Genomic DNA, 14,308 nt, shown 5'->3' with positions numbered 1-14,308 from the left:
AAAAAACGACAATTTTATTGAAAAGCAATACAAGCGAATTTTATTTTACCGTGAATAAGATCGAAAAGAGAGAGAGAAAATTTTTCTCGCGTGTCTGTCTTTCTCTTCCACGTGAGATTTATATTTCAGCGTAGGACGTATATATTCTCTCGTTTTTATCCACGTAGACAAACCAGTGGTGGAGGTGATAATGGATCCAGAGACACCTGTGAACGAGGCGGATCGTGTAAACGTCTCGTTAACGTGCGAGGTCGAAGCCGGCAATCCGGCCGTGCTGTCAGNCGTCCGTTGGTATTTGGACGGTGATCTATTGAAAGAACTTCCGGATTGCCCGAGAAACAGCACCGCCATGATAACACCGACCGAGGAATCGTTGACGTTCTGCGACATTGATCCCAGCAAACTGCTGCTGGAATCTGTCGGTCGTTCCTTCCACGGCAACTACTCGTGCGAGGGGAGAAACGACGCCGGCTGGGGACCAGTCTCTCCAAGCACGCCTGTCATAGTTTATTGTAAGTCCTCTCTCTGTCACACGTCACTCACGCGTCCCGTTACACGATGACACGGAGAGAAGTTTTTCGCGCGGCGCGCACGAAATAAACTTTTTCCCTCCCTTCTCTCTCTCCCCCCCGTCCTCCTACATTTTATTTTTCAACCACATAACTCGTTACGCTCGTTTATATTTGCGCGTTTCGAGTTTCATATAGTTTTCCGAAATACACACAGTATATATATAAATTATATAAGTTAGTTAAATTGTAACAGTATTCTCAAAATGTTTATTTAATATTAATTGTCAATAGACACACGTTTTTGGGAAACGTGTAGCGTATTGTTTGACATACGGTACGCGCATTAATTATGAATTTGTGTATAATATTTTGCAATATCAAATCAACACGTATTTGCAAAAGTGTGTGTGTGTTTATTCGATATTAATTGCAGAAGAACATCGCGTAAATTAATGATTTGTGACAACTTCCGTAGCGCGCGGCCGTACGCAATCGATATTATTTAGCGTGTCTCTTGTCGGTGACGTAAAGTCAAATTGTTATTAATTTTTCGGGCGCGTGAGCAGCGCCGTGATTTTTCTCACGTAAACCATTTCGACAGACAAACCCGGACCGGCATCGATATTCTACGAGCCGCCGCAAGTAATGAAGAAGCATTCATTATCTATCACTTGTCTGGTTACGGATCCCGGTCGGCCGAAGGTGTCAGGCTTCAAATGGCTGCGCGGCTGGCACCGACTTCCAGATGAGAACGACGCCACTCTCGTCATCGAGTCGGTTAATTTGGAAACCGAAGCAAATTTCACATGCCTGGCTTATAACGAGGCCGGCGACGGCGACCCGGCCACAACGTTTATCGACGTATCTGGTGAGCGACACATGTCAATGCACACCCGAAACTATGGCCAACAATTACCGAGTTGCAAGACCACTTGCGATATTTAAGTGTTCAAACCAATTTGCCAGCTCGCTTTGTACGTTACGCACGTTTCAGATATTCTNGATTCGAAATTGATTTCACAGAATTTCTCAAACACCGCGTGATTGTGGTCTGTACGTTGCCAACTGTATTTAGGTGTATGACATATCTCGTTCTTTTTTTTTTTTATTTTTTTTTTAATAATATCTGGTCTGATTCGATTTAACGTGACGCGTTTGTGTGTTTGCTCATGTGTAGCAGATAATTTAACATTTGTCGCTTTGAACGCAAAAATAACTCTTTTCTCCATGTGATTTAATCCACTAGACCGCGTCGACCGCGTTTCTTCTGATAATTGAATGACAAATCTCATTAAGCGCTTAATCGAGAGTTATCGTTTTCTCACTAGCGGCCCCGACGTTCATTAAGAAGCTGCACTCATATCGCGGTTACGTTTACAACTCGCCNAACGTGAGCATTATGTGCTGGGTCGAGTGCGCTCCGATCTGCAATATTTCCTGGCTAAGAGATGACGTTCCTATGGACTTTTCGAAAACGAATCGATACTACGTGTCGAATGTTTATCATCCGCCTGATCCAAGAACCAATGATTTTGAGAGTATCCAATCGACTCTCGTGTGGAATCTCACGGTCTGGCCGAACGGCCAACTCGATCGCGCCGAGGATAATGTCAAATTCACTTGCAAGAGCAGCAGCAACGGAATCGGACTGGGTGTGGAGAGCAGTACTCACTTTCACGTCGAATGTACGTCTCACAATTTTTCTTCACGCGATTCCGTGTGTGGCGTTTTATTATATTTCTCCGCTACCCGCGATATAAACGATTATTAAAAATTTTGTTTTTTTTTTCTCCTTCCTCCCTTCAAGTTNCTCCGGAAGATATCACGATATCGAAGAGGATAATCAACGTGACGGTGNACACAATACCGGACGTCGTCGAGTGCGACGCTAAAGCGCGACCAAAACCGAGTTTTCGATGGTTTCGCGAGGGATCGACCGACACCATTATGGAGGGTCACGTGTTCGACTTAAAGATACCGGTGCCGCGCCGCAGTAGTGGTACTTACTACTGCGAGGCGTCGAATCGTCACGGTATCCTGAATATCTCGATGATCATGAATGTGCAATGTACGTCAAATGTTCCGTTACATTTTTTTTTTTTTTTTTAGATATATTCAACTGAATAAACAGTCTCCGAAAAAAATTTCTCACAATTGAGCAGTTTCTTTTCAAAAAAAAGAACAAAACCACAAAATAACATCAGTCGTACGATCTTCTCTTTTTTTTTTGTCTTTCAACTTTATTTACAAAGAATCAGAATTTGTTTTTTTGAACTAATTTTTTTTGCACATAGAGATAGTTTTTATAAAAAATATTTATCGCACCGAAACAAGAGAGAAAAACAAGANAGTTTTAATTTAAAACAAAATTTTTTTCAAAAAGTGCAATATTATACAATCGCTCTTTTATAGGATGAATATCACTTACTTTGCTACGTGTTTTCCGACGTTTAACGTTGTCGTGTTTTCCACGCAGTTAAACCGGAATGTCACATAGAAAAAGAGCGAATCGAAGGCCGTGACTACGTGGTCTGTTCGTCCGTCGCGAATCCGAAAGAGACCGACTTCACCTGGTCGTTGAAGAACGACAACGACACGCTAGAGCAAATCGCGGAAATGCGGAACGGAAGAAGTTACATGATCCTCGATACGTCGGTCACCAACTTGCGCACGTATGTGTGCGTGGCGAATAACACGATTGGCCACTCCGCGCCATGCGAACGAGACATACCAGGTAGGCGGTGAAAAACTTTATTAATTCGTTACGGTATCGTTCCGCGCTACAAAACGAGTCAAAGTGCATACTTTCCCAGCGTGTTAAAAGTCATTATTAGAAAGCATTGCGCTACTGAAGTTGAGGTTTTCCCTCTTTTTCCCTAACGTCTATGAATATGTAATAAAATCCGTAATGAAAAAAACACAGAAATAACATATTATATAACTCTTTTTGTAGACGCTGCGTAAAGAGTTCGTCAATTTACATTTTATAATTGAAAAATTGTTACGAATAAAGTAAAGAGCTTTTCGTTTTTTTTTTCTTTTTTTTTTTACCGTGAATAAATTGAATGAATTTCCTACGTCCGCGCGCGTATGTAGATAAATTCAAACATCTGCGTTAAAGNCGGAAATGTAATATAAATTTTAAAATATAATTTTATAATTATAATTTATAGTATTTTTACTAGAAATAATAAAATATATTTTAAAAAAACATCCCATTTTCTTCTTTTTTTTGAAATTCGTTGATAAATGTCGTTTGGCTTATAAGTTTTTGTATAGACAATCAACTAACTCGTAATTATTAAAAAGAAATAAGGTTTATTCTATCACTTACATACATACATGTATATATATATATATAACACATTTTGTTCCTTTACAGCTAATCATGGACATAAAAGTAAGTCGTGTCTATATTATTGTATTTTATAGATTTTACGTACGCGCGTTAACGTAATTGCCATTTGGCATATTTCTACGTGATGTTACGCTGCGAATTTTTCAACAAATTCTCCGTATCGTACATTATCGAAAAGTACATTGCGTTTTAAACTCGTCGCATAATTGAAACAAAACAAGAAAAAAACAGAACAATTATATATTATTTTATCGAAACGTCGTGTCTGGTGTAACGCGACAACAGAGAATTTCTCTGCACGGACCAGTTGTGCGAGTTGTAAAAGCAATACACGAATATGGNCTGGTTCTTCCCAATCAGCTGGTTGTTGTTTCTATCTCTCGATTTCATAACGCGTCACAATCATATTTCCAAACGTGGTGCGGCTGATATTCAATATATATATCTGTGTATATCTGTGACAAAAGTCATACGCTCTTGTACACAGATATCCGACAAATCAGACATATGTGTTGCTTGTTGTGTTATGTATTCACTTCATTTTCTTTTTTTTTTTTTGTACAAATAACAGAATACGCGCGTGTGCGTTCTCGCGTGCGCACGGCTCGCGAATCGTTATTGACACTGCAGCAAATTGCGATAATTGCGTTGCAGGTCACATACCCTGGTGGCACCAATTGGGCGGTAATTTGCTGTTGATTATCATCATCGCCGCGGTGGTCATTATACTAGTCCTAATATTAATCTGCGTCGCTATCTACATCGTTTGCCGACGGAGACACAGCNAAATGAAATGTAAGTTGTCATTAATACCCATCACACTTCATATCTACGACCGTTTGTCNATCACAGCGATTTGCATGGTGTAGCTGTAGCTCATAAACCGAGATTTCTTCGAGATTCTTCATATGAATAATTTATATCGCAATTAGAGATATACGTAAAATTTTTTAAGCGCGTGAGACGCGCGATTTTTTTTATATCTTTCTAAAATATTTTTAACAAAACAAGAAACTCTGTGCACATCAAACGTACGAGGTTTTCGTGAAATCTCGAAGAAATTTACTTCACAGCTTATACAGCTGTTGTTATACAATATATACGACATTTTTACAGTAATACAACANAAGGCGTAAATTGTTTCTGATATATTTTTATACGATTAATACAATCTCTTGTTTTACATTTGTGTACATATCCAAAAACACTTGCAATCATTATAATGTATTTGTTAAAAATCATTTTATCAATGTGTAACGTATTTCCCCACAAGTAGTTGTACNTAAAACGTATGAGATATAAAAGTACATATATACACATAATTGAACGTAATAGTTTTTTATGTTTAAAAACTTGTTAACTAATTGTTTATTGTTTCTCACTTTGTATTTGTCTCAATGTAAATTCAATATATAACTTAACTGAAGCTCGTGAAACGAATAATGGCTTGAATAACGCATACTTGTATCGTAAGTATATATTATATACAAAGTCTATTTTAATCCCATGTATTTTTGAAGTGTTTATCAGACAAATCTGTTTACCTAATAGTGTTGTTTTTTTTTTAATACAATGGAAAACAAATGAAGTACCGTTGCAAAAAGTGATTGACATCTTATTTCTCGACAAAACACATTTGTTTTTCGATTTTAGACCGTGCAAACGACAACATAGAGATATATATATATATATATATATATATATATATATATATATATAATATATATGATATATATATATTTTACACATTGTATACAGTATTATATTATCATATACAGTTGATGCTGAGTAGAATAAAGAAGCATGCTCACTATTTGATATTTCTGTATAAAGTAGCTAAACAANGTAAAATTTCCATTTAGATGGAGATATATACATATATGAAAACAATTGTTAATATAAAACATGCTGCGCTGCCATAACGTTGAGATACCGCACAAATTGAATATACAAGTTTTTTTTATCTGCAAAACATTTTTTTCTCTTTCTCTCACACTTTGAAGAGAGAACGTGGAATCCTTCTTTAAATACCTTCGCAGCCACTTTAAGTTAGTTTTGTAATAATTGCGGAATATACATTCACGGTGTACACTAATTAATTGCGAAAGTTTTCTTCTCATCTTCATTCCAACTTACTTATTTTAAATAATCGCACACGTGACCCAGTAACGTAATAAACTTTCACAAAACAAACGTATTGAAAAATAAAAATAATAAACGTATTGAAAAATAAAAATAATAAAATAATGAAAAATTACACAAAATTGCACGAGACTGCAACAATCGCTGCATTGTTTTAATTTTGAATTTTTGCNCACTCATATGAGATAATTGTATAATAATGTTTACACATACACACACACACAGTGATTTTAACACAAGCTTTACGCGTTTAAAAAATAAGAAATGCACATTGTTAAATTTATTTTAAAAAAGGAAAAAAAACAATTACATAGACTGCAGTTACAGTAATTTGTACGAAGTGTGTCTGAGACTGTATATTCAATTGACGTTATGGCAGCAAGCATACGTTCGTTCAGTAGTCGTCATTAACACAAAACTGATTCGTTTCTGCTCTACTTTTTTAATTTGGACTTGCTAAACAAAACACAGACATTACTCGGGTGGTCAAAATGGAGGAACGTGAACAGTAAGTACAAACCGCAGCGCGCACTGCGTTTTTCACTTATGTTGTATTTAATTTAACAGTTAGTCTTAATTTCCCACTGGTGTATCAACTTTGTTTAGGTTTGCTTGCACATAGGGAGCAATTTTATAGAAAAAAAGCTGCTGGCTTGTTAAGAATTGCACTGCGCATCTTCTGCTGTAAAAAAATATAGTCTATTAGAACGCTTGTGATATATACATTATTACGCTNGTAAATAGATCCAATCCACGTGTGTATTCGTAATGTTGGTTGTGTTTTTTTTTTTTTGCAATTATTTCTATACTTTCTACGCTATTGATATAAATTGATTAAATATATATTACTCAATAAAATAAAATTCATCGCGTTTAAAATTTTATACATTCGTTACAAAATTTATCTTATTAAAATCAAAGCTGAATTATGTATATCATAAATATCTGTTAAATATAATTTTAAAATAACAGATTACAGCCACGCAGAATTTTATAAATNTATAAAATATTTGCGAACACACTTACTAATGGTTTTTCCATCACGACACAACCATAAAATATGAATATAATATAATTGTAAATACGTGCAAAAATATATATACGAACACCGTACGTACAATGTTTTCTAAACTATGCACACATTGGGTACACGGTTATCGAGTAATATATTCACTTTATTTTATGATATTGATTAGAGAGCCGTTCTCAGATGCTNTGGCAACTCTCTTCTCCGATATATTATCTCTCCCAGCATTAATTTACAAAAGTTATACCTCATGCTTGATAATGAATAGTTCTGTCACTTCTATACACGATAGCACGCAAGTTTGTCTCCGATCTGAAATCTCGCAGAGATTAGTTTTCATTTTCTCTCTCTCTCCCTCTCTCTTTCTCTCTCTCTCTCTCTCTCTCTCTCTCTCTTTCTCCATTCATTTCTCCCTCCCTCCCACCCTTTCCGCTTTATACACGCTTGAATACATATCCTATTGCATAATTTAACTACTTCCGTCTTACAGTAGTTTACTGTCAACTTAACGAGGCAAGGTAGGTAGTTGGTTGATTCACAAGAGCGAATAGGATGTTTTACATGACGCTCTTTCACATACTGCAGTTATCGCGTGTGTAACTCCTTGAATAATTCAACGAAGATCTCTCTCTCTTGTAATCGATGGTATACGGCTTGTAATAATCATGCAAACTTACCGGGGATACGGTTGCAGTTACAAGGTAGGTAGAGGGCTGCACGAGTGATAAAGAAGCATTTTTTCTCAGATTNTATCGGTCAATCAGTAAAAACGCACTATCATCAGCCAATTCTAAAACTTCACCGAGACACTTAACAAAGAACTTAACAAAGACTAAATAAAGAATATATTCAAAAATAGTACAGGATATTTATAAAAATTTTATACGGAAAAAAAATTCGAGACGCGTATACGTTTTTTTTTTTTCGCGCGACTACATTCTCATCTTGAGATTAATATTTTATATTATTTGTCGCGTCTAAATCTGAATATATATTCCGCGTACGTGTGTACTTACATATGTATGTGGTATACGACGCGCGTGTTCTAGAAACACAGCCTTTTGCTGTTGGAAAAATGCGAGTGTCACGAGGTTTCTGTATACATACAACGTATATAACATTGTAAGTTACGTTGCAAAAGAAGCGTTTGAAAAATATTTTTAAACGCAAACCTTCAAGGCCACTTTATCATTATTTTTAACATAGCTATGCTTAGCTCTCGCATTTTTGCAACGCGGCCCTCGTCGCATGCGCAAACTTTTTTGATACACGCGGCGATACGTACGGTACGGCTCTTTATCGTCATTAAGTCTACGAGAGATCTGTACACACCGAGTTTACATTTAATTTAATCCTCGCTCTCTTATCGCGCAATGTCTCCCTTCGCAAAGGTCCTTCGTGTTTAGTTCCTGAGAGAATTTATAAACCAGATGTGCATAGTAAGATGGTCACTGTGTACACAATAAACGTGTAATGGCTTTCAACGTTTCCCCCGCGTTTGCTTGTAGACAGTTTGACTAAAAAGAGAACCTCAACATCAACATGAGAAATTGTTTGGGAAAATAAAAACACACATGTTTAGTTCGCCGTTATACCAGAGTCTCCGCGCGTCCGCGAAAAACGTTTTATTTCTCGAACCGCTGCGAACACACACGGTTGTTCGTAACAATTATATTCTTCGCGTGACTTCCACCTGACAAGAGAAACTGCACTGTGAGAATTGTTTTTCCTAGCACCAAAACAGAATGTGGAATAATGCACTCGTTTTCTGCATGAAATCTAAGAGGTGTTAGAAATCCATTTCACCGCAAATACAAATTGCACCAGCACAAAATAAAAAAGAATGTAAANTATGGATGTATTTCTGGTCTGGCAAACGATATTATTGTGGCACGTGTGTGGTAATTTAAGACAAATCGATACTGAATTCCGAAAAAAAAAAATATTTAAAATATGCGTATTACATTAATTCTGACCATACTTTTAAAATAATACGAAGTGGATTAATTTTAATTTTCTTCGCATCTCTTCTTCTCGTATGTTATTGTCGTCTTATATTTTTTATACTATCATTCATACTGTTTATATGGTTCATTTTTTTTTAACTTTGTACTAAAAAATTGTGTTATCTATCTTTTATTTTTTAAGATAGATTAACGTGATAACGTGTTACATGTTTTAAAGAGGAAGGGAGAGAGCGAGAGAGAGAGAGAGAGAGAGAGAGAGAGAGAGAGAGTCTGTGCGTGATAAATTAACCAGCAAGATTAAAGTTCAGCAAGCGTACTCTAATTTTTGCGCAACAANCCGACGATAATTGTTTCATTCTCTGAATTAGATCAATTTCACGGTTTTAACGTGCGCGCCGCCGGCCGATCGCTGGAAATGTGCAATTTTGCGGATTTGAAATCTCATCGTAACTTCTTTCCGTGTCGCTCATTTGTCAGTACTCTATGATAAATTGAACAAGAAATATGCTCACGTATATGACATCGCGATATCGCGATAAGTCCTTTTTGATGGATTGCCGCTACACTCAGTGCATTTGGTACACGCGCACCGTATTCGGTCCGAAAGGCGGCATGTCGGCACCGCAGACCGACACAGTCGCAAATTATTTTATTTTCGGAACCGTCTTACAGATTTCTCTCGGGGTCGGTNGTCCCGATTTAGCGGAGAGACACGAGTCATTAAATTAGCTCCGACACGTTCGCACATACACGCCATGCGCGTCAATAATTGTCGTTCACCGAAGTTTGACCCGACGACGGATCGTTAACTTCGTGNAACGTAGCGCTGCTACAACAGAGAGACATTTTAAATATAGCGTCGCAATAAAACTATAAAGTGTTTGAAACTATAAACTATACTGGAACGCTCACTCAAAGAAGGNAAGAAACGGGACGATAGAGATAGAGNACATTGTTCACNGTTTTGGCTTCCTTACAGCATGCTGAAGCTGTGGAAGGGATGGGGCAGCGAGTTTATGCAATTAGAACTCGCTACTGTGTGTTGCGCGCATTCCCTTTACCTTTCTCTTTAGCATGTTGTAAGGAAGCTAAAACTGTGAACACNGATAGAGAATTGTCACCAGCCTGTCTTTTTCTGACCTTATACCACCCTACTACCCTACCTCGAATTAAAAATATTTGAAGCTCCAATCAGAAATGCTCAGACAAGGATAGAAATGGGGACGAATATACCTCTATCTCTTTCGAGCGACCGGCTGCTTAACATTGAGCGAGCGCGTTCCGGTATAGTCTATAGTTAAATGGAAATACCTCAACACGGGGAACGAACAAGAAAAAAAAAAACCGCGACGGTGCGAACAAGAAGCTGCTGGAAACAAAAAGAGGAAAGAATTGTAAAAAGGATATAAAAAAGAAAAGGGAAGAAAAGAAGAAAAAAAAAGAGAGAAGTAAGTACAGAGAAAGAAGGAAGATAGTGACAAAAATCGACTTTCTATGAAATGAAGGATGAAGCGTTCTTTAAGTTCATCTGTTGGAAAGCGTTTTAAATGTTAGCTACATGTGTGCGTGTATGTGTGTGTGTGTGTGTTGAAAGAAATATACTAAATGGAAAACGCGTACTATGAATCTCGTGCCGGAACAGTTCCACAATGTAATCTTTTATATCTTATGCGCGCTCTTGACGGCGATACTCGGCACCGCTTTTCCGCTTTATTCACGACGCCTGTGTTTCCGCCGTTTTCCCGAGGATTTTGTTTTATAAAGTTTGAAAATTTCGCTCATTGAGGCTCGCATATGTACTTCCGCAACGGTAGTACGGAATAGTTTTTTTTTTTTTTTTTTTAAAAAAACGTATCTTTCCACTGAAAAGATTTTTTCAAGAGTTTCATTGTTTTAACGTTACGGAAATCGACTACGGTCTTTCTGAGTAATTTTCAGAAAAATATTGCTGTTTTTATATTTTTTTAACTTTAAAATTGTTTCTCTCTCTCTCTCTCTCTCTCTCTCTCGAGTCTTCTAAGTTTAGTATTTATCAAGTTTTAGCTCGCGATTTATTTGTAAGATGATCCTGACTTATTAGAGAGAATTTACAGTTGGATTAAAGCATGTGTTGTATTGTGCTTCTTGCAGCACAATTAGTACAACTAACTTGTTTAGACACGTTAATTACACCCCGGTGCTTGTTACACACGCGGAACGCGTGTTTAAACTCTATAAACTGTGTGTGCAAAACAAAACGAAGAAAGACGCATAAACTATTAAACGTATATTTTCATTTTCCGGATTGGCGAGCGCGTAAAATAACTCTTGCCCGATTGTTTATATTCCAACGTGAAAATAAACTTATCCGCGGAATTCAGTATCGATCAGCTTTTTTGTATTTTATCAGTTGCGAAATTTCGCTATTTCGCGCGCGAGTGGAGAAGAAAGAAAGACAATCGCGCGCGCTTGTTAAGAACCGCAGATCTGTTCGCGCATCGCGAGATTTATTTCTGTCTTTAAGTTCCTCTAATCCAATAATCTAATCGCTAAACGCCACGCGCAATGTTCCTAATTGCATTACATAATGCAATTTGCGACATATCATAGCCAAATACAAAAACCAATATCGTTGCACGTGCACATTGGGGGAATGAAATATCACTAAAAGAGAGCAGATTTTATTTCGCGGATGTAGAATATCTTTCTTTCAACGGAAATATATACGATCTCGTTTATATCGAAATTCTCGGTGAAGGGTTTGCTCAGAACCGAAATCTTTTGTTTAAAAAACGGTTAAGAGCACATTAGTTATCTTGCCAAGCGCAGTAGCACGCCTGACTCTATCTGGCAATTGATTCATTTTTTTTTNTTTTTTTTTTTTTTTTTTTTTTTATCCCGTTCTCTCGCCTGTTTGATCTTTCATCTCTTTCACTCGCGCGGCGGTCAATTTCGCGCGACACACCTCGAGCCAAGTGGAATAATTGAGATTCTTGAGTAAGTGGGACAACGCGCGTTGTGATTTTTCAATAATAACACTTTTCATAAACGGCGTCTCTCTCGGGAACTCTTTTTCACCGATCATATTAAATATTCTAATTTTTATAGAACAAGTGCCAAAAATATTTCAAATTTTTAACACACGGTAATAGAGAATGACAATGTTTTTCGGAAAAACATAAAAATTGCAAGAGCGCTACCGAAATAAACTGTCTCGCCGCGTGTGCAATTTTAAAACACACACACGTCTTTTTATCTATATTTTAAGAATCTTAAAATTAAAATTACACTCTCTCAATAAACGGTGAAAGAAAGGAATATTATATTATAAAAAACAAATTCGCTCGTAATTATAAGATCAATGATAATGAAGATATATCCATCTTCATCCGTTTTAATTTTATCATTGAAAATTCACCGCGTCGTCCCGTTTACCTCGGCTCGATTATCCCGTGTGACCTGAATCGTTATACAGTCCAGACGGCGGACCGCCTAGTCCGACGGTATCCTCGTACTCGATGCAGGGCTCGGCGCAGCCGACGCCGGCGCCTAGGTGGCCCTTGAAACCGGGCGTGCTGGTGCACATCAATCGGACACACAGCCTGCGATCCGGCCTGAGCGTTCGCGCGAACGAGACCGCTCTGCGTAACGAATTGACGGCCAGCAAACATAACGACCAAGAACCATTTCGGCAGAAATTTCTCGACGAGACGTCGCTGTCGTCAAACGGACGTAATCCAGGCGGTCGGGTTTTCCGGCGCGGTAGAAAAGATCAGACCGTCGCGCAAAGGACAAGCAGCATGAGCAGTCTTCACGAGGACGGTATGCTCGCCCGAGCTAACAAAATAAAAGCCATGTTCGGCGTACAGCTCAGAGAGCAGGCCACTCTGCCCGGTATATCTAGAGAAAAAACAGGTAAAGTATAATACGTGGGGGAAATCCTCGCATTGTGCTTATCTTCGCGCGCGTCAAGTTGTTTATATAAAATTTATACTGCAGACTATATACGATGCTATATATGTTATAAATTCGCAATTTCAATCTTCGACGTTTCGAAATTATCGGCTTTTCGAAATTATCTGCTAAATTTGGAAATGTTTATGATTTTATAAGGATATATGTACACACGTGTATACGCATATCCTTATAAAATTGTAAACAAATATACATGCAAAATGTTTAATTGTACACGTTATTAACTATTTTTAATTTATAATATGCAAGCTAAATAGATATATGCAATACCGGCAGTGCAAATATTTGCATTCGCAAATATTTGCGGATGCAAATGCGTTAAGAGCAGCTCTTATACCTAAAGTATGTACACTAACTGCACCTCCGATCTCTTCCATCTTGGAAGAACGTAGTATTATCCAACGTAATGCGAGGCAATAACGATCATTCACCTTTTTTATGTACATGTATCTTTGTCTGCGATAAAAATAATGACTCTCTCGAGGATGCGCTTTGAATCACGGCGACTGCATTAGTCGCTTTTATAAACTTAATAGCAATTTTTCTCAGCATATCTTTCTCGCTCATCGTATTATAGAAAATACAGTGTGTGTGTGTGTGTGCATAATGGTATTATCTATCATCTTATCGATACTTCGCAGTATTGATTTTATGTGATGCCATACTTGGCAGAGAAGTCGTTCTTCTCTCTCGCGTTATATTCTCTCACAGTTTCTTTTCCGACTGTCGTCACAGGTAATAATATACTTTTATCATTTTATCTCTCATTATCGGTCAATTTTCCTTTGCCGCTTATTTCTTTTTGCGCGCTACTTTTTTTTTGCGCGGTTAATGAGAACATCGTCGTGTTACGGAAAGTACGTGATGCGTATGTGCTGCACGTCGCAGACGACTTTGAAACTTCAGTAAGCATACGGCTGTGTATACGAGGCGCATAATTAACTTTCCAACTTTACCGCCGCCGATCTCTCCGAGAAGGTTGAGCTTCGTTGTTTTCCGCGGAATGCTTCGCTATATCTCGAACAATGCTTGATCGAGATCGTTACTTAGCCAGATTAAAGATATCCCACGCAAACGGAGATTAATATAACATAGTACTACGCCGAAAAAATGAAATACACCGAGATATTTCGAGATTAATGAAAATATACGTATTGTGTCAGAACGTTTATTTTACTGTAAACATTACCGAAAAAAACTTACCTTTTTAAAAAAAGGTAAAAAAGTGCGCCAAGTACACGCACAACACGTAATACTTTAAATTAAAATTCTAAACTCAAACTAGTATTTATTAAAAAATGTATTTTATTTTTAATATAAAACATTTTATTTCTACAAAACCTACGTT

The 14,308-nt window shown here is 37.4% G+C and overlaps 1 protein-coding gene across 1 annotated transcript in view; it reads left to right on the top strand.

Moving 5' to 3' along the window:
- LOC109859756 (hemicentin-2-like) overlaps positions 1 to 14,308 on the top strand; it is a 134,063-nt gene that overhangs the window by 113,220 nt on the left and 6,535 nt on the right. Inside the window, exons 9-16 of the mRNA XM_020438296.1 lie at positions 26 to 50; positions 168 to 512; positions 1,114 to 1,380; positions 1,841 to 2,197; positions 2,320 to 2,580; positions 2,989 to 3,246; positions 3,895 to 3,912; positions 4,525 to 4,665. Coding sequence (XP_020293885.1) covers positions 26 to 50; positions 168 to 512; positions 1,114 to 1,380; positions 1,841 to 2,197; positions 2,320 to 2,580; positions 2,989 to 3,246; positions 3,895 to 3,912; positions 4,525 to 4,665 — 1,672 coding nt within the window. The remainder of the gene's footprint in view (positions 1 to 25; positions 51 to 167; positions 513 to 1,113; positions 1,381 to 1,840; positions 2,198 to 2,319; positions 2,581 to 2,988; positions 3,247 to 3,894; positions 3,913 to 4,524; positions 4,666 to 14,308) is intronic.

Source organism: Pseudomyrmex gracilis, unplaced genomic scaffold, assembly GCF_002006095.1.
Source record: "Pseudomyrmex gracilis isolate BER0280 unplaced genomic scaffold, ASM200609v1 scaffold_283, whole genome shotgun sequence".
In the NCBI taxonomy this organism is placed as follows: domain Eukaryota; kingdom Metazoa; phylum Arthropoda; class Insecta; order Hymenoptera; family Formicidae; genus Pseudomyrmex; species Pseudomyrmex gracilis.
The sequence above is the reverse complement of the archived record's forward strand: the minus strand, read 5'-3'. Positions and strand labels throughout refer to the sequence as shown.